The 20181-nt window shown below is 38.8% G+C and overlaps 1 protein-coding gene across 3 annotated transcripts in view; it reads left to right on the forward strand.

Moving 5' to 3' along the window:
* The window catches only part of STXBP6 (syntaxin binding protein 6), a 114728-nt gene that overhangs the window by 70095 nt on the left and 24452 nt on the right, over positions 1–20181 (forward strand). For all 3 annotated transcript variants that reach the window (XM_030484075.1, XM_030484072.1, XM_030484073.1), the window contains 2 exons: positions 5195–5325; positions 7234–7399. In XM_030484075.1, coding sequence (XP_030339935.1) covers positions 5195–5325; positions 7234–7399 — 297 coding nt within the window. The remainder of the gene's footprint in view (positions 1–5194; positions 5326–7233; positions 7400–20181) is intronic.

Genomic DNA, 20181 nt, shown 5'->3' on the forward strand with positions numbered 1-20181 from the left:
ACTTCTGAGGCATTTCCGCAAGTTACTCATGCTTCATCCTCTGAATACAAAAACTCAAACATGTTGTACCATTGAGTAGCAATTGGACATAGAAACAAAGAAGTGTCACTATTTTTTCAGTGGTCAGAAATTGCAGATCAGCCCAATAGCCATAGCTGGCTAGGATTGTGTACTTGACTGTCCGAATTTTAGTCAGTGAGATTTTTGCAAGTTTAAGAGTTTTTTCCTCGGTGGCTGGGGAGTGAAGGGACTTGCAGAATGAGAATTAGATGTAATTGCACAAACAGAAGTCTGGAGGGAGAAGACAGCATTTCAATGTGTAACTCTAGAGAACTGGAAAGTATAGAGGAGTAATTATCTCTGTCACAGTCTGTTCGTAACCTACTTCTTTTCCTTAAGAACTGGCTTGAAAAAATATGCATTTCTACCACAAATACATTATCTATTTCCTAATAAAATTTGTATTGGATATTAAATAATGTTTTGAACTAAGATGTGCTGCTGCTCTTAAATTTCCTCTTTTTATTCTGACCTGCTTAAAAGCTTTTTAGGAAACTCCTGGCTGTTTTTACAGCCAGTCTCTCTGTGAAAATAATAGTTTTGCTTTAGGGCAATGTTTCAACAAGAAGATAGGAAAGATTAAATTCTAGACACAGTGACCACGAGATCACATCATGTTGCCTTGCTATTGAGTTCAACTTTTTCTTCATCAGAGATCTTTTTAAACAAGATGCTTAGTGCATTATAAAGATTTGAGGTTTTCTTTCCATCATTAATTATTAACAGCCAGTTTGGCAAACTTTGCATCATTGGTTATTTGTGAGTTGTGGGATGAGTATCCACTATATAGGGTTTGACATACAGATAATTATGCTGATCTAACGTTAGGTTGATGAATAGTTTTGGATTGAACTACACAGATAGCCAGTGTCTTCAGAAGACTTCTGCAGGCCTACTCAGGAGTCTCAGTCTGTCACTTTGACAAATGAAATAATTTCATAGAAGAAAATATTTTTTTTTTAATGATTTTTTGGGGGGGAGGGGTTGGTTTTTTTTGTTTGTTTGTTTGGGTTTTTTTTTTCTGAAAACCTAGTGACACAACAGCAAGAAAAATTAAGTTTGCATGATTTATTAATCTGTGCCCAGATTAAAAAAAAATCTTGTTACAGTGTGAGCAGACACTGCCTGCTTCAAGACTTTGCACTTTTTAATTTCTGTCTTCAGTTGTTACTTCAGTCATTCAGCACAGTAGAAATACACTGCAATATGACAAGAACTTTTGTGAGGCAATCAAGCAATTTGTCATAAGATTCCTAATTACCTAGAGTTTAAGTTATTAAATGCACAAGTCCAAATTTAAAGAGCATCCAAAACAAACACAGATACCCAGAGTCAAGACTTCAAGGACAGACATTGTTTTTTAAATACACCTTTCAAATCTGATTAAAATAAATAAAAGTTCATAGTGCAGTGCTTTTGAGCTTTCAAGCTGCTTCTCAAGGCCAGGTATTTTGAGGTAGACATTTAAGACATTAACCATTTTAGTATTCTATCTTTTCCATTCAAATAAAGATGCTTTAGAAATCTGAAAAAGTAAAATATATTCTGGACTGCAGATTGGGCTTTAGTCTCCCTTAGCTTTCTGTGTGAAGAGCTGCATTGATTTGCTGCTTAAGATGCTAGACATGCATGTGGTACTGGATTCTAGCTGAGGTCTGGAATTCAGATACATTTGTTTTTGTGTGTTCCAAATGATAACTGTGACTTTTCTTACTGTCACAGCATTCTCTAAGGCTGATTCTGAACTGACTATTTCTGCTTCATATTCTCTGATCTGCTTTTGAAACATCTCACTTAAAATACATGCCTCTCAAGCCTTAACAACCTCTTTGAAGCTTAATACTGTGACTTTTTATTTACAGTACAAAATGGTTAATGATGTCTTCAGTTGCAGAAAAAATGTTATGTATGTTAATACGGTGTTAAAGAAACAACAACAACAAACTAAAACAAAATCTCATAGTGTCTTCCATCATAAATTGCTGTAGCTGTTTTCTCACACTCTTTCTTTACCAATAACTGTATTTTTTAAAAAATAAAATACAAATAGAACATAAAAGCTTCCTTATTTGCATTTGATGACACACAGAAGTACCATATGGACCTACCATCTATTGATGGGTTCCAAGTAAAAGTACTTTGTCCATACTACTACAGCTTCATATTTTGAAGGCATAATGTTAAGTTCTGTTACAAACAAACCGACAAAAAAAGCAAAGGAAACAAAAAACCCCAGCTAAAATTGAAGCATAACTTGAATATTGTCTTTTATTTTCTTAGGGTCAGTAATGATTGTGGAAGATTTTAGCTAACGCATCTGAATGACTTGTCAGAGAGGGATGTGTGGCTAGGAGCATGTAATTGCTTCCAATTTTTTTTCAGATTTAAGAATATACTTTTACATGTTTGCAGGGTAACACCCACTCAGTATTTTGTGTGGAAGTGTTCTAGTTTGCAAAGCAACATAATGAGCAGCTAATGAGGATGGTTTTCTCAGCTGCCAAAGGGTTTCACAGAGTTGTAATGACTGCCATATTACTGTCAAGCTGTCATGGAGTAAATGAAGGTTTTAAAGCGTGTATTGTGGGGTTTTGGGTAGCTGTTTTTTTGTTTGAGTTTTTTGTTTTGAATGTTTGAGAAATGCTAGCTTTTTCCTGAAATACCAAGACACAAGAGGTGAAATGCAAACGAGATCTGTTTGGCTGTACGCAGTAATTATAAGTGTGAGACCTAAAGGGAAAACTGCTGTTTTTCCAGGAGGATCGCATTAGCTAACTTGAGACTGAATTTCTGCCTAAGACAGCTGAGATACCCAAGACCCTTATAAGCTCTTCCATAGTAGAGCAGCCCTCTTGGACTCTCCCAGAGTTACTGTGTGGTGGATGATACAGAAACAGTCATCTAATCAAGATGTTTTTATAGTTGATCACTAATAGGCATTTTAAAGAGTAGCCAAGGTTCAGGCACTTAATGTGATCTTCTTTTGCTGAAGTACAAAGCACTGATGGCTCCAGCTGAAAACAAAGCTGCCGTTCATTGATGAATAAAAGTGCTGTGTAAAGTCTGGAGATGGCGATGTCGAGATTAGATATTTGGTGTTTAAACTATCGTATTTCTAAAATTCTTTATTTTCACCTTGAAATATGTAATGACCCCTCTATTCAAGAGCACTAGAATGTATGTCTCTCACAAGCCTTCAGAGCAGTGAGAAGTTTGCCGTATTAAACTTTAATCTCATAACTGATTATCCATGAGATTGGGGGCGGGGGGAGGGAATAGCACTTGATCATATAAGTCATCTGTCTAGTGCTTCCTAGTTTTGAATGCTTTGTTTTGCTACTAGTGTTAATTTTCTATGTGGCTTCTGTATAGTATTGCACGTTTTTTTCTTTTTAATACATGTCTCATTCAGCAGTAGATTATTGCCTGTTTCTCTTGGAAAGGGAATAATCCACAGACCACAGAACTTGAGCCACTGCTATATAGCCTTCTATTAGTACTGCTTTGTAGAAAATATGTGGAACTTGTCTAGTGGAATGCTGTAGAATCTGCCAAAGTAATCACTGGAGTTAACAAAAAAGACATGACAAATATTAGGCTGTATTTAGGGAAGGGAGGGACATAAGTTTGTGATCTGCTTGTGTGACTTTGAATTTGTTTCCTACACAGTGGTATATAAATCTGCAGCAAAACCAGAACCTATATGTATATACTGTGTAAGTATGGATAGGATGCCTGTCACCTCCACTTTGTTGGTGGTGTTAGGTTTGGGTACATAGGCCATTGAGCAATCAAAGAATGTATAATACTAATCTCACTTCTTAGTAATATCTAGTCTTTGCATTTCAGTAGTTCTTTTGATTTAATTTTGCTGCTACCTTTCTGATGCTACTTTGATTTTCTCTGTTCTGTACTATTTGACATGTGATTCTGAATCACATACCGCACTGATTTGATTCTTAGTGCTTCAACTGCCGATGAAGAGACTTCTGGCAATCCTTTTATTACATTCTTATCAATAGTCTGCTCAATATATTGAGTCCAACTACTTTCTACTTCATGCTTTCTACTTCAGTGTAACTTCTTAAAAACAATTATCTGCCATGTGGAATGTTAATATCAGATTTTTCTTTTTTAACCTACTAAAATTTCCTTGGAAATTATTTTTTTGTTTATCAAATTAAGCTCTCATAAAGATGCTTGGACTTTCACATGCACAGACACACACCGAACTGAAAATATGTAAGTCTTAAGATACTGAAAAGAGCTTTTTATATTGATGTGCATTTGTGCTGATCTATTCCAAAGTACCTTTAACATCCAGACAGGGATATGTGCATTTGTAAATTTTCATTATTTGAACAAATAATGAATGAGAACAATGAGACACATTATTAACTTTTTAACTTTACGGAATGATGAGGTATAACGCTAATATTTCTTACTGTATAACTGTACCCCTGAGAGCAGAAGTGCATGCAGCATGCATCTTCTGAGTCGGAAACCTGTTCATTTTCCTGATTGATTGAGTAAAGGGGTGCACAAAATAAGCAATCTTATTCAAGTCTTGGTTATTTTAAAAGCCTTCTTTAACTGCTAGTTTTAATAGCAGAGAGAAGTGACTTTTCCAATAATACTCTTTTTGGAGAGCCATATCAATGAAGAGTGGAGATTTCTACACATATACCTTTTTGTGTGTGTGTGCGTTCTCCTTTCTTGCGTTGCAAGAAGAAATTAATTGAGGCTGGGTATGAGAAACCTCAGCTAATCAATGTGGAGAAAAAAGAACAGTAAGGTGATTGTAAAGATGGCAAGACCTTTGTTTTAGTTCTCGTTTTTACAGGGTATTGTCAACTTAAGCTGATAATGGCTAAAATATATCTGATTTTGAATAGTATAATACTTGTTGGGCATCGTACCATAATTCTGACAATGAGGAATGTGCTTTTCAGTATGTTATCCAGAAAAGAGTGTGTGTTCTATTGTGCCCTTTCAGAATCAGTGACATGTATTTACTTTGTGGGACATTATAGAAAATACACCAGTCAACCAGCTACTGTTAAAGTGAACGAAACGTCATGTTCCTGAAACATTAAGCCTATTTAAGTTACCTGCTTTTTCTTTATATGTATAGTGACAAACAAGAAACCAGCTCAAGCATCTATTACAAAGGTGAAGCAATTTGAAGGCTCTACATCTTTTGTCAGGAGAACGCAGTGGATGCTCGAGCAGCTCCGCCAGGTCAATGGTATAGACCCTAATCGGGTGAGTTTGAACAGTTCTAGAAAAAGAAAAAATATATATTTTTTTTTTATATATGTATATTTTTATATATATATATCTTCTGTAACTGATTTGTGAGTCCGGCATTCTCTCACTATTGAAAAGGCATCTGGAAAGATAGGATACAGGTTTAAGCCCAAATTCTCAAAAAAGAAATAAATCAATGGAATATGTGAAATTGAGGGGGTTTTTTAATTGATTTTTTTTTTTTTTTTTTTTAAATGGGAAAGGTGGGAGGAGGCCAAAGCTTATAGTCATATGGGTTTTCTTTCTTCCTGCCTTTCCCTGCTTTTCTTCCTACTCTCTCTCTTCTTTGTAAGGATTAAAGTAAGAGCCTTGTTTGCCTTGTCTTCAGCTATAAGCCTCTTGGGGTCCCTTTTGGCATGCAGCTGTGTTGTAAGATAGAGCATTAAGTAAAAGCAAGGACAGGAGAGGTTACTGAGGTTCAAGTTTGTGAAATATTGTGAATCTTGCATTTTTTTCTAGCATAGTCCTGTCCTCAGATCCTTCTGCATTTCTTATCTTTTTCTACAAAGGGTGGTGGTGTGGTTTAGTTGCCAATGGCACATGAAAGCTGATTTGGACCAAATCAAACAAAAAAACCACCAAAATTAAAACAAACAACACTCTCCCCTCTCCCCCCAGTTCTCGAATTATTCTTTCAATGTGGAATATACAGCCCACCTTGACCTCTCAAGACAAAATCGTACTAATATGTAATAAGCTCATAAATGCAAATCTTCAGTAGTAAATCAGCAGAATTAGAATTTAGGAATGTGGCCCATACTAAGTGATCATGAAGTGACTTAACTGTGTTCATTGTACAAGAAAGTGTTTGTGACTACACCCCTTGGTTTGTTCAAAGCTATGCTCTGATCAGCCACCTAAGCATCCTAACATTGGTGCACCAAATTCTGTTACCACCCAGTACAGTCTTTTGTACAAAAAAGAAGCCCTTTGGCCACTGCCCTGTGAAATGCAGGGGGTGGAATTATATTTTCTCTGGGTAAAGGGACAATGAAAATGAGAGCAATTAAAAATAGATAATGGATCTGAGGTTTAGGCCCTTTCCCAGCATCTGCTGTGCAGCTATGTAAATAAGAGGTATTTGAGATACTCTCAGATTGAAAGGCGTATCAGGTTCTTAAACTTAGACATGTTCCTTTTAAACTTATCTTGCTGTGAATTCCTAGTGTCATTGATTCAAAAAAAGCATTTACTAGATTAGATTACGAAATGATGTTTAGCAAATACTGCTAAATATATAGCAATACTTCTTGCATAAATCCATTTATTTCACTAGTTGCTGCATGGTATAGGTCTGGGCTGTGATTTCTTCTGGGAGTGCTCTTTTGTTCATGTCATCCTGAGACCCATGCAACACTTTATGATAATAACGTTAAACACAATAACTAACAAAACTAAATTGCTGTTTGTTTTCCTTCTTTGGTTTGGCATCAAGAGCAGAACCATATCTTCTAAAATGTAATGTGAAAGTAGATTTTGTGCAAAGGCACAAATTCTTGCATAATAGAGAAGATACAAGTAACTGTATCTGTAGATACATAGTTAGAATCTCATATTTCTTATGATAATGAGATTCCAATTTTAAATGTTTGGGCTGAAGTATTTTTGTTTTCAGGTATTTTTTCATAGCTGAATATTCCTCATTAAAAATACCTGCAAGAAAAAACCTTCCTGTCTGTTCTTTTTGCATCCAAAAGTATATGAAGGAAAAATAATCCCACAACAGTCTTGAGTTTCATGACCTTTCTGCTTTTCCAACATAATACTTCTTTAAAATTAATAGTTCTATTTTTTCCCCAAGTTATTTATAAAACTGAAATAATAGTGTGTGATTTTTTTTTTTTTTTTTCCCCTTTCTTCTAGGATTCCCCAGAATTTGATCTACTATTTGAAAATGCTTTTGACCAATGGGTAGCAAGCACAGCTTCAGAAAAGTGCACATTCTTTCAGGTTCTACATCACACTTGTCAGCGATACCTTACAGACAAGAAGCCAGAATTTATCAACTGCCAATCTAAAATTATGGGAGGTAAGTCAATTGAAGCTGGAGTACTTGGTGCAGTTGGACATGAAATGATTTGCACGTGAGTTATTCTGTGTTGAAATGAGCCTAATTGCTTCTTGAAGTCATGGGTCTGAATATGCTAACTTTTAGTAGTAGAGTTCTAGGCTTCAGCATTTCTTCATCAAGTACCACTTCAGACTCTTCCACTGTTTGCTTCCCTAGTCTTCAATTCTAGAGGCAACGTTCCCTACCCACCTTGTGAGAAGTCATTCTCCTCCCTTTTTAGCAACCTCGATTTTGATTTGTCTCTCTACTTTTGTTCATTCAGAAGCATTTCTGGGTGGCTTGAAATATTTCCTACTAAAGCCTGTTCTGCATTGCCATTTCCTCACAAGTTAGTGAAAAAGTGGTTCTTTCTAAATTTCCAGTGGGTTTTGGGGAGTTACTTTGATCTTGACAGAAATCAGCTTGTTTAGAGTTCTGTTAAGTTTCATAAGTCACATATCTCAAGGTGAATTTCTGGGATTAGGCTAAAAAACATCTGGTTAGGTAAAAAAAGTGTGGTCAATATGTGAAATTGGTATTCACCATCCACTTACCAAGCAACAAAAACTGTTATTCGAGGAGTATTTTCACATATTTCACAAAGTATTCTTTAGGAAAATAAACTGGTTTAGTTGTTCCCTTAGATTGAAATCTCTGAAAAGTCTCCTTTTTGTCTGCTCTAAACCAGAATATTTTTTAAAATTCTTATACCTCCTGTGTTCTTCACAGCTGAAATAAAAAATTATTTTTCTCAGTGAGTCTCCAAACTGTAGAAAGAAGTGTAAGCTGACCTGGGGCCTTGTTTAGTTGTTGTTTCTCCTCACAGTATAGTTCAGTTGTAAATATGGAGAGCCTTATTCAGTTCTTTCTAGTAATTCTCCTCTCTTATAAATCTAGAATATATTCCTGTATGCAATTACCAGCAATGTATTTTGTGCTGCCACCTTAACATATTCTTTTTTCTGGCTGTTAATTTGTCTTGCATCCCTTTCCTCTAAAACACCAAAGGTAAACTTGAGGAAGGGGGAAAATTATCTCCAGTTTACACTTTAACTACTGACACTCAGGTTGCCAGTAGCTTTGTGGTCATAAGTCAGAACTGTTCTGTCAATCATCCTTTTATTTTACTCTTCTCAAACTAAGAAAAAAGGCACGAAATTTATTGTAAACGTCCTCTCTCGTTTTTTCCCCTTCCACATTAAATAGGATTTCCTTTGTTTTATTTTTGGTGTGGTGGGAAGAAGGGAGGAGCAGTTTCTGCACTGGTGGGAGAAGATATCCTCTGCTATTTTTCCATTTCATATGGAAGAACTCTCATATCAAGCCTTTGTTTGTCATCTGTTTGCTCATGATGCTCACTCCCATCCTTCCTGCCAATAAGTCAGTATTAATAAACCACCAGACATTTCAGCCTCTGAAAGTTTTACTCTCATGTAAGATTGACCTTTCTAAAATTGAGTTCCTGATTCAAATGACCCAAATATCAACATTTATCCCAAACAAGTGTCATCACAGTGTGTGTGTGTGGGGTGTGATGCTATTTAGGTTCATAGACTTCTGTTTTACTTCTACTTTGATTTTTTTAACACACACTAGACCCAACCATGTCCCATGAAGCTTACCCACATTCTGTCTTTTATAACTTTGTAGCTGAATTGGGTTTATTCAGCCACTGCCTGAGACCAGATGGTGACCATTCCATATTCCTTGCCTGTCATTCTGACTGCATAGACGGAGTCTGTGTGTGTACACACACAGTAAAGACTACCGATGTGGTATAGGGCAAGGAAATAATAAATCTCCTCATAGGTACAGTGCTTCTGCTGTTCTTTACACTGCTGACTTTTTTCTCACACTTGGTTATAGGCATCCTGTGGGTAAGTTTAAATTTGGCAGAAACCATAATAACTTTAAACCAAGTAATAGCTAACCCTAAATTCCAGTGACTTTGTGTGTCAGCCTCAAGCAGTGTAAAGTCTACAAAAAAAAAAAAAAGCCCTAATTAATAAATAACCAGTATCAATAATTATAAAAGGCAATGCACTCCTTTTATTGGAAATTGTCTTTAAACAGACTATTGCATCTTAAGTATTTTAACGTCTGCTGTTCCTTTCAATATTCAGATTGGTATTCTTAATGCAACACTAAGTTTTCTATGGACGTTCTGTATTTATACTATAATTATAAGCTTTTTTGGTGTGTTCATGCATACAGATAAATTCTTCCTCAGTTCCAAAAGTATTGTTCTCATGCCCATGCTGGTATTTTTTGAAAATACAGATAATTAATTATGAAAAAATAGATTAAATTAGCTTTTCAAACCTTTTTTTTTTTTTTTTTGAGTTATGGAGAAAAGGAATTTTTCTGTTTAGCAATTTTCCTAATGTTCTAATATACATGGGGATATGTTTCACTAATCCTTTTATCATCTTCACAAGCTTTTGCATTACTTTATATTTAAGTGTATCTATTGGAGCCATGTTTCTTCCAGTTATTGATCAAAAATAAATAAATGTCATAGCAGCTTTGAAATATCGTATAATCACAGAATGGTTTGGGTTGGAAGAGACCTTAAAGACCATATTGTTCCAACCCCACTGCCATGGGCATGGACACCTTCCACTAGACCAGGTTGTTCCAAGCCCCGTCCAACCTGGCCTTGAACACTTCCAGGGATGAGGCAGCCACAGCTTCTTATGCAACCTGTTCCAGTGTCTCACCACCCTCACAGTAACAAATTTCTTCCTAATATCTAATATAAATCTACCCTCTTTCAGTTTAAAGCCATTCCCCCTTGTCATGTAACCACACGCCCTTGTAAAAAGTTCCTCTCCAGATTTCTTGTAGACCCCAATTAAAGGCAGGTCTCCTTGGTAACATGTAATACTGTGAATTTAATTCAGTCACTGATTTAGGTTATTACTCCATTTGAGGCAAATGTAGTAATTAATTGACCAAAAGGAGCACCATTCATTGGCTTCAGAAGGTATTCTGCGAGTTGGTAGTTGGCAGGCTCAGACACTGGGGAGATACCTGCAGTTCTGTTAGTAGTATTTTGAAGCCCAGGGATAGGCCAGTGTGTGTCAAAACCCGTTTAGTCAGAGATCTGCAGTATCAGAGTTTTTATGGAAAATACAGTGAAATACGTTGTCAATCTCAAATTCATCCTGACTGTACAAAGTAAGGTCCAGCTGTAGTCAAGCAACCCAAAGAACCTGATTATATAGCTTGAAATTAATTAAATTCAGTTCAGAATTTGCAACTTGGTGGCATTTTCTTTATTGTTTTGTAGGTGTATTTTGCTCATTAGCCAAAGCAGGATATTCAAATCCTTCTGAAACCTTAGTGCAGTCAGATTTCAGATGAAGCATATCACTTCATCCCCTCCTCCAATGTAGCATTTATGTTTGAAGTGATATTCTTAGGAACTTTCTGGAGGACGTGAACAGAAATACTTTTGGGATGGTTAGTCAGTTTAACTTCTAATACCCAACAAATGCTTTTTAAGTATTAGAATATATATATGCATGCACCCACATGCTTATGTATGTAATGATACAGATAAGCACATCGTATGCATAATGTGTATCTTGTAGCTAATACATATGTTCAAAAACAAAACAAAAATTACACCAAAGAACACTTCCTCCCAGTGGAATGAAGATGAAAGAACTTGAAGGGCTTGTTTACAAGCTTACTTATCTTATTGAGCCTTATTCCTTTCTAAAGGGTAGAAGGGAAGAAAGTGAAATTCATGCTGCTCCTGTTTCTGCAGGAAGAGCTTGGGAGCTTAGCCATAAGTAAACATTGGGTGTCCCTGTGGAACTACAGAACCTCTTCATTGCCTTCCTCCTTCTGCCTCCTCCCCACACACCCACTTCCCCTTACAGGCCAGAGCTCTGTAATGTTGTTCTTCAGAACCATTTTTTGCTTTATTTTCATTTGAGTATCATGTAAGGATATAGTTGAGTAATACAGGCTAGACTGTCTTCTGTAACTTGATTAATGACAGGTGATCTTAAGGTCCTTTCCAACCCTAACCATTCTATGATTAGTAGTTACAGTGGAAATGAGAACTGATTAAAGGTATGGGTGCTAATTCTGGGAACAAATAACAAATTCAAATTTAGGAAGACTAACAAGATTGCTCGCATTACTAAGATCTTGTACTAAATATTTCAAGTTTGTTGTTTAGAAGAGACCTCTCCATAGCTTACATTCATTCTCAATGTTATTTTGGAGAGGAAGGGTAGGCATTTGGGGATAGAGGGTTTTCTGACAGAGGTAGGAAATATTTTCCGCTTTTGTATCTTTCTAACATATGGTTTCTGATAATGGAACTGGTCTAATTTGCAGTCTCTTTGTGTTATGTTAATTGTTATTCATTGGCCAAGTTTGTATTGCTATTGCTTTTACATCAGCCGTGTAAAAAACAAATTCTTGACATAACATTAGGCTGATACTGAAGACAAATTTGACTCTTATTTCTGGATAGAACCCTCGGATACAGCATTTGCAGCTCTTAGAAGTTTAGTTCTGGGCCTATAAAAATAAACAGTTGCTGCCACCTTTAGATATATATTAGAAGTGCATAATCCTTGGAAAGGAACAAGACCTCAGGTTGAAGGAAGATGATGATCTTGCCAGATAATTTTTTTGCTTGACTGGTTTTGTTTTAAGCTTTGTCTCACCTACATGCTTTGGTTGTAACAGTCATTTGGGTTTGGTTTGGATTTGGTTTGTTTGGTTTTTTTTTTCTTCTGCTGTGGGGTTTGTTTGTGTTTTGGTTTGGGGTTTTTTTTTTTCCCTTGCTGGGTTTTTATTTTGTTGGGGTTTCTTTTGTTTGTTTGTTTGCTTTGTTTTTTTCTTTTTTCAGCTGATTTAGTTCTGCTGAATGAATTAAAATATTCTTAGAAGCACAAAGTATGGACATCTTTGCCTCTGTAACCTTTTTTCTAGGACAGCTGGCAAGAGTTATTAATGGATCATTCTCTTTCTCCTCCAAGTATATATTGCCAGTGTAAGAATGGTAATGAGTACTTCTTTTTTTCATATACTACTGACTCAGCTTACCCCATTTGAGACCTGGTGAGCATATAGTGGTGTTTACCATACTGTGCAAGATTAATGACTGAATAAAGGAGATGAACAAAACTTGCTGTTAGGAATTAGGATGGGAAGACGCTTGCTCCCCTCCCTCCTGTCAGATACCTGGTACTTGTTGGTTTCAGGTCTTACCTGATAGCCGTTGAAAAAATGTGTAATTTAATGTACTGTTCTTGGAGAATTTCACTTCTAAATTAATTCTGAGCAAATAAATTTGACACCACCACCACACACACACCCCCAATCCTGTGACATTCTGTCCCAGCATCAATGCCAGGGGAAGTACATTTGAAATAGAGAAGATAGGTTTTTCTGAAGGGCATTTGTGACCTCTCAATTTGGCTCTTTATTTTTGTGCTATATGTTTTTCAGACTTTAATTAATAATTTCTGATTTCTGTAATTTTGACTACACTTTAAACTTCAGTACTGTACTTTGGAGAAAGGAAGGGGTGACAACATCAAAACTATGTGGTGATGTTGAACCCTAGAAGAAATCAAAGTGTGTGAATGTAGTTGTCTGAAAAATTATAGGTAATATCTCATTTTTATTTTTACTTGAAGACTGATTAGCACGAAAACCACAAAAAGATCAAATGTAGAAGAAAACAAAAAGCCACTTAGCTTATAAAAATCCTTGCTTTAATGTGCTGCCTATGTAAAAACATTGAAAAGATTAGCTATCTAAAGATATAAATATAATCATAATTTTTTAATATAAACAAAGCTTGGAAGTAATCCATTATTCTCTTGTTCTTCTAATCATCAAGCAAACTCATAATTATTGAGGCTTTAGGGATGAATTCATTGCGTGGTTAATCCAGTTTGCCGTATTATATCCCTTTGGGAAGGTGGTAATGCATACAGCTAGACAGACCACTGGTCTGATCCCCTGTGGCAGTTCTGTTCACTTCTCTATAAATAAAATACAGTTGGTTTATAGTGCAGTCCTACTGAATTGCTGCAGTGTCTGTAGTGCATTCCAGCACCTTTGAGCCGTATGCTTATGTGTATTTTGTTTCACTGTGTGTCTGTACCTTGGTAAATATTTGCCTAGGAAATTGCTTTTAAAATGATTGTATCGTTTATTGTGGCTTGCAAGTTATTGCACTGTTTTGGTGCATTCTGCTTGAAAAAGTGCTTTCGTGGATGAAAGTGAACAGCTTGTAAAAATAATGTTGATAGAGAAGTCAGTTTCTGCACATCAGTCCTGCCATGAGTCTGATTCCAGGAGAAAGCACAGGGTCACAGTGCTACCTATGACAAGGAAAAGCTTGTGTGGGTCCCGTGTTGCATTACAGTGAACACAAAAGATCACATCCTCTAGCTGTAAAGTTACTGCATTTCAGACGAGGTGCAACTGCCCAGACTCATGAACTAATGATGACATTTCTAAGAAGTTTACAACATCTTTGAAATGCTCGCTGTGGGTAGCTGGTCCTTTGCTGGGCTTCCTGGAAGAAAATTGCAGGTAAGTAAGCTGAAGAAAAGTTAGTTAACATTTTTCTTCTTTACCGATTGATTTTAGCACGCCTGAGTTACTACATATTCAGTTTGTCAGTCCTGCAAGCCCGCCTCAAGGATTACTTGAGGTGCTTCTTACCTCAGAGGTAGAATTTATCTTGAATATAATTTATGCTTATTGTGGCAAAGCTGTTCGCTGCCAGTTTGACCCTGGTTTGTTTTACTGATGTATCTTTTACTGTTTCACCTTGCATAGCTTCATTATATTAGTGGTTGCAATAGCTTTTGAAGCTACAAGTCTGACTTACACAAACTCAATATACATATACAGATGTATTTATGTATAGATAAATAACATATATGTTTGGTTAACACATAAAACATGTTTGGTTTTGTATATGTATTTTAAAAGCATATTGGGGCTCATCAGTACTTGCTTAAAATGAGCTGGATGCTAGTTCTATTTTGATCATGCTCTTCATTAATCAGTGAAAGCTGTCTTCTGATCACCTTTGTGTGTAACCATGTAAGACCAGCCAAAGTTTCTTCCCCTTTAATAAAACTTCTTTTGATCTGTCTGTAGTCTGACATCAAAAGGTGATGTCCATGTTCATAATGACTTCAGATCTATTTGAAATGGTAGACAGAATTGCTTCACATTCTTTTTTTTTTTTTTTTTTTGGGGGGGTGGAGACAGGGAGGATGATGGCCAAATTAAATCCTTAAAAGGGAAAACTGCACCACCTGAATGCCCAGCTGTTTCAAAAATTTAAGTCCCCCCTTTTCTGTTCCTGCTACCCAGTATTTCTCACATTTCTTCTTAAGGTCTTTAGGTTACTTCATTTAGTGAAGCTATTTTTCCCAGTTTGGAAAATGAATGCTAGTGCATCAATAGTAATAACTGAAAATAAACTACTCAAAATACCTCTATGGACACACTTTTGTGTGAATCCAAATCCATTTCTTAATATTTATGAGCCTCTTAAGTCCTTGAGAATGAATTTTGTGTAAATTTATAGGCTTCTTGAAAAAAGAAAACTCAAATGAAGCATTAAATAATGCTTAAATAATTACAGCACTCCAACCATTTGACCTCACCTTGTTTGTAAACCACACAGCCACTAGTTCACTTGAAATGCGTTGCTCAGAACCACCTCGTGCTTTATGAATTGATACTTTTCTTTTTTGTTTCAGAGTATCCTTTTGTTATCTCTTTGAATTTTGCTTCTTTCCACTTCCAGTCAGAAAGTTTAAGACTTGGTCTGTCTCACGTACCACTCCTTGGTGTTCTGGGTAAAAATTCTATATGCCACATTTTTCTTAAACAGTTCTGTTCAGAGTCGTAAGACAATGACATTACTGATACTTCATTCAGATGTACAGTAATGTTGTACTTCTTGTCCAGTATTATTTCCATTCCAGAAATCATTCTATATTTAGTACAGTGTAGTCCTTCGTAACTAGTAGGCATTTGCTAGTGGTGACATTTTCAGTCTTCTGTACTTCTCTTGACACAGATAGGAACAGTTCAGTGTGTATATATCTCCCCACTGTGTGATCTCACAGCAATGGCTCTCTCTATTTTGATAGCATAGGTCATTTCTCATCTGAAAGATTTTAGCATCTCCATCTTTTGCAGTTCCCATGTAGAGGTAAGAATGCGTAGATGGCCTTGTTTGTATAGTCTTATTTGCTAACATTTGATTTTTTGTTCTGATTGTTCAGATGCAATGTCAATTTGATATCTGCATTTTAATTTGTAATATCGACAGTATATAGGCTGCAGATTTTGTTATTATTAATTTGTGTTTCATGAGATTTGTTTGTTTTCCTTTTTGTAATCCTGCATTTGAAAACACAGAAATTGGAATATGCCACTACAATGGAAGAAAAAGTCAGGATTGTTTTTCCTCTGACTTACATTCTCACAGTTCAAACTACCTTTGAATATGGCTGACCTTCGCGGGTTCAGTGCTTCCAAAAATTGAATGGGAAAATAGTATTTAAATCTTGAAAAGTCCATGGTAAATCTATGTGAAGATGAGGCAGATGACACCAGTTAAACTACATTCTCTACCTCCAGACCTTGTGGGAATTGAGGGGAAGGAGGATAAAAAAAGTTATTCAGCAGTTGGGCTGTTGGGAGATGACCCTTTGTTCAACATGGTAATAACACATAACCCTTTCCAGGTCACCTGGTGTCGTGGTTTGAGCCCAGCCAGTAACTCAGAACCACACAGCCGCTCGCTCACTCCCCCCCCTTCCTCCCCCCGCTCCCGGAGGGATGGGGAGGAGAATCGGAAGAATGTAACTCCCACGGGTTGAGATAAGAGCAGTCCCGCAACTAAGGTATAATACAAAACCACTACTGCTACCACCAGTGATAATAATGATTAGTGAAATAGCAAGGGGAGAGGATACAATTGCTCACCACCCGCCGACCGATACCCAGCCCGACCCGAGCAGTGATCTGGGCCTTCCGGGTAACTCTCCCTGGTTTATATACTGGGCATGACATGCCATGGTATGGAATACCCCTTTGGCTAGTTTGGGTCAGGTGTCCTGTCTCTGCTTCCTCCCGGCTTCCCCTCCTCCCTGGCAAAGCATGAGACTGAGAAAGTCCTTGGTTGGAATAAACATTACTTAGCAACAACTAAAAACATCAGTGTTATCAGCATTGTTCCCAGGCTGAAAGTTAAAAAACACAGCACTGCACCAGCTACTAAGAAGGAGAGAAATGACTGCTATAGCTGAACCCAGGACAGTATCCACCCCTTATTCCGCACCATTCACGTCATGCTCAGATCCCACATCTCTCAGCACACCATCACCCCTGTCCCATATATACACATATATATACACCCACACCCACACACAGAGAAAGATATCGTTCCCTAGTCCATGGACCAATCCCTGTAAAATTGCTGAACTCATCCAGTCCATGATGTCAGGCTCCATCTCTTGTAGTAGTCTTTCAGGGCAGGAGGGACGGTATGTAGTGTTGGGTTGTTGCCTGCTGATGATACCACTAAACTTGTCTGGTCACTGCTGAGCTCGTCTGGTTTCCTCAAAATTCATTCTTTGTTGAGGTGATTATCGGAGGGAAGTCAGGGTCAGTTGCTGGTGACCTGAAGATATCTAGCTGGTGGGCTATAAAAGTGTTATAGAGCAGGCAACAGCGTACAATTGAGTTCATTGGCTGTTTTCCCCCAAAATCAAATCCCCTTGAGGTACACATCGGACTTCCCCATCTTCCCGCATTACCCACCAAGTATATCCAGGTCCCTGAGCAAAAGCAACCCCACAAGTGGGTTTGTGGGTTTGCCTTTACCTGAAGCAGGAATAACCCAGACTGTCTTCCCCAACAAATTCTTTATGTGCACCACAGGAACTTTATCCCCCTCTACAGTACGTAAAAGTTCTGATTGGGCTGGGCCAGCCCTGTTGGCAGATCCCCTAGTGTTGACCAACCAGGTGGCTTTTGGTAAATGTGTATCCCAGTGTTTGAAAGTCCCACCACCCATTGCTCTCAGTGTAGTTTTTAACAGCCCATTGTACCATTCGATTTTCCCAGAGGCTGGTGCATGGTAGGGGATGTGATATACCCACTCAATGCCATGCTCTTTGGCCCAAGTCTCTATGAGATTGTTCCGGAAATGAGTCCCATTGTCTGACTCAGTTCTCTCTGGGGTGCCGTGTCGCCACAAGACTTGTTTCTCAAGGCCCAGGATAGTGTTCCGGGCAGTGGCGTGGGACACAGCGTATGTTTCCAGCCATCTGGTGCTTGCTTCCACCATGGTAAGCACATAGCGCTTGCCTTGACGGGTCAGTGGGAGTGTGATATAGTCAATCTGCCAGGCCTCCCCATACTTGTACTTCAGCCATCGTCCTCCATACCAGAGAGGCTTTAACCGCTTGGCTTCCTTAATTGCAGCACATGTTTCACATTAGTGAATAACCTGGGCAATAGTGTCCATCGTTAAGTCCACCCCTCGATCACGAGCCCATCTATATGTTGCATCTCTGCCTTGATGGCCTGAGGTGTCATGGGCCCACTGGGCTAAAAATAATTCACCTTTATGTTGCCAATCCAAGTCCATCTGAGCCACTTTAATCTTAGCAGCTTTATCCACTTGCTGGTTATTCTGGTGTTCCTCAGTGGCCCGACTCTTGGGTACATGAGCATCTACGTGGCATACCTTCACCACCAGGTTCTGCACCCGAGCAGCGATATCTTGCCACAATGCAGCAGCCCAGATGGGTTTACTTTTGCGTTGCCAGTTGCTCTGCTTCCATTGCTGCAACCACCCCCACAGGGCATTTGCCACCATCCATGAGTCAGTATAGAGATAAAGTACTGGCCATTTTTCTCGTTCAGCAATGTCCAAAGCCAGCTGGATGGCTTTCACCTCTGCAAGCTGACTCGATTCACCCTCTCCTTCAGCAGTTTCTGCAACTTGTTGCAGGGGACTCCACACAGGTGCCTTCCATCTCCGATGCTTTCCCACAATACGGCAGGACCCATCAGCAAACAAGGCATATTGCTTTTCACTCTCTGACAGTTCATTATATGGTGGGGCCTCTTCAGCACGCATCACCTCCTCTTCTGGTGACATCCCAAAATCTTTGCCCTCTGACCAGTCCATGATGACTTCTAGAATTCCTGGACGACTGGGATTTCCTATTCGAGCTCGTTGTGTAATTAGTGCGGCCCACTTACTCCATGTAGCATCAGTTGCATGATGTGTAGAGGAGACCCTGCCTTTGAACGTCCAGCCCAGCACAGGCAACCGGGGTGCCAGGAGAAGCTGCGCTTCAGTTCCGATCACTTCTGAGGCAGCTCGAACCCCTCCATAGGCTGCCAGTATCTCTTTTTCAGTGGGAGTATAGCTGGCCTCGGATCCTTTATATCCCCAACTCCAAAAGCCAAGGGGTTGACCTCGAGCCTCCCCTGGAGCTTTCTGCCAGAGGCTCCAGGTAGGACCATTCTCCCCAGCTGCAGTATAGAGCACATTTTTCACATCTGGCCCGGCCCGGACTGGTCCAAGGGCTACTGCATGAACTATTTCTCGTTTAATTTGTTCAAACGCTTGTTGTTGCTCAGGGCCCCATTTGAAATCATTCTTCTTCTGGGTCACGTGGTAGAGAGGGCTTACAATCAGACTGTAATTTGGGATGTGCATTCTCCAGAACCCCACAACACCTAAGAAAGCTTGTGTTTCTTTCTTGTTTAGTTGGTGGAGACATTGCTGTTATCTTGTTGATCACGTCTGTGGGGATCTGGTGGCGTCCATCTTGCCATTTTATTCCCAAAAATTGAATCTCCTGTACAGGTCCCTTGGCTTTACTCTGTTTTATGGCAAAACCGGCCTTCAGCAGAATTTGGATTATCTTCCTCCCTTTCTCAAAAACTTCTTCCGCTGTATCACCCCACACGATGATGTCATCAATGTATTGCAGGTGTTCTGGAGCTTGCCCCTGTTCCAGTGCAGTCTGGATCAATCCATGGCAGATGGTAGGGCTGTGTTTCCACCCCTGGGGCAGTCGGTTCCAAGTGTACTGGACGCCCCTCCAAGTGAAAGCAAACTGTGGCCTGCATTCTGCTGCCAAAGGGATTGAGAAAAATGCATTGGCAATGTCAGTTGTGGCATACCACTTGGCTGCCTTTGACTCCAGTTCATATTGAAGTTCTAACATGTCTGGTACGGCAGCACTCAATGGTGGTGTGACTTCGTTCAGGCCACAATAGTCTACTGTTAGTCTCCACTCTCCATTAGACTTTCGCACTGGCCATATGGGGCTATTAAAGGGTGAGCGGGTCCTGCTGATCACTCCTTGGCTCTCCAGTCTGCGGATCAGCTTATGGATGGGAATCAAGGAGTCTCGGTTGGTGCGATATTGCCGCCGGTGCACTGTTGTGGTCGCAATTGGCACTTGTTGTTCTTCGACCTTCAGCAACCCCACAACAGAAGGATCCTCTGAGAGACCAGGTAAGGTGGACAGCTGCTTAATTTCCTCTCTCTCCAAGGCAATGATACCAAAAGCCCATCTATACCCTTTTGGGTCTTTGAAGTACCCTCTCCTGAGATAGTCTATGCCAAGGATGCATGGAGCCCCTGGACCAGTCACAATGGGGTGCTTTTGCCACTTCCTCCCAGTCAGACTGATTTCAGCTTCCAGCATAGTTAACGC

This window comes from Strigops habroptila, chromosome 4, assembly GCF_004027225.2.
Source record: "Strigops habroptila isolate Jane chromosome 4, bStrHab1.2.pri, whole genome shotgun sequence".
NCBI classification, from domain to species: domain Eukaryota; kingdom Metazoa; phylum Chordata; class Aves; order Psittaciformes; family Psittacidae; genus Strigops; species Strigops habroptila.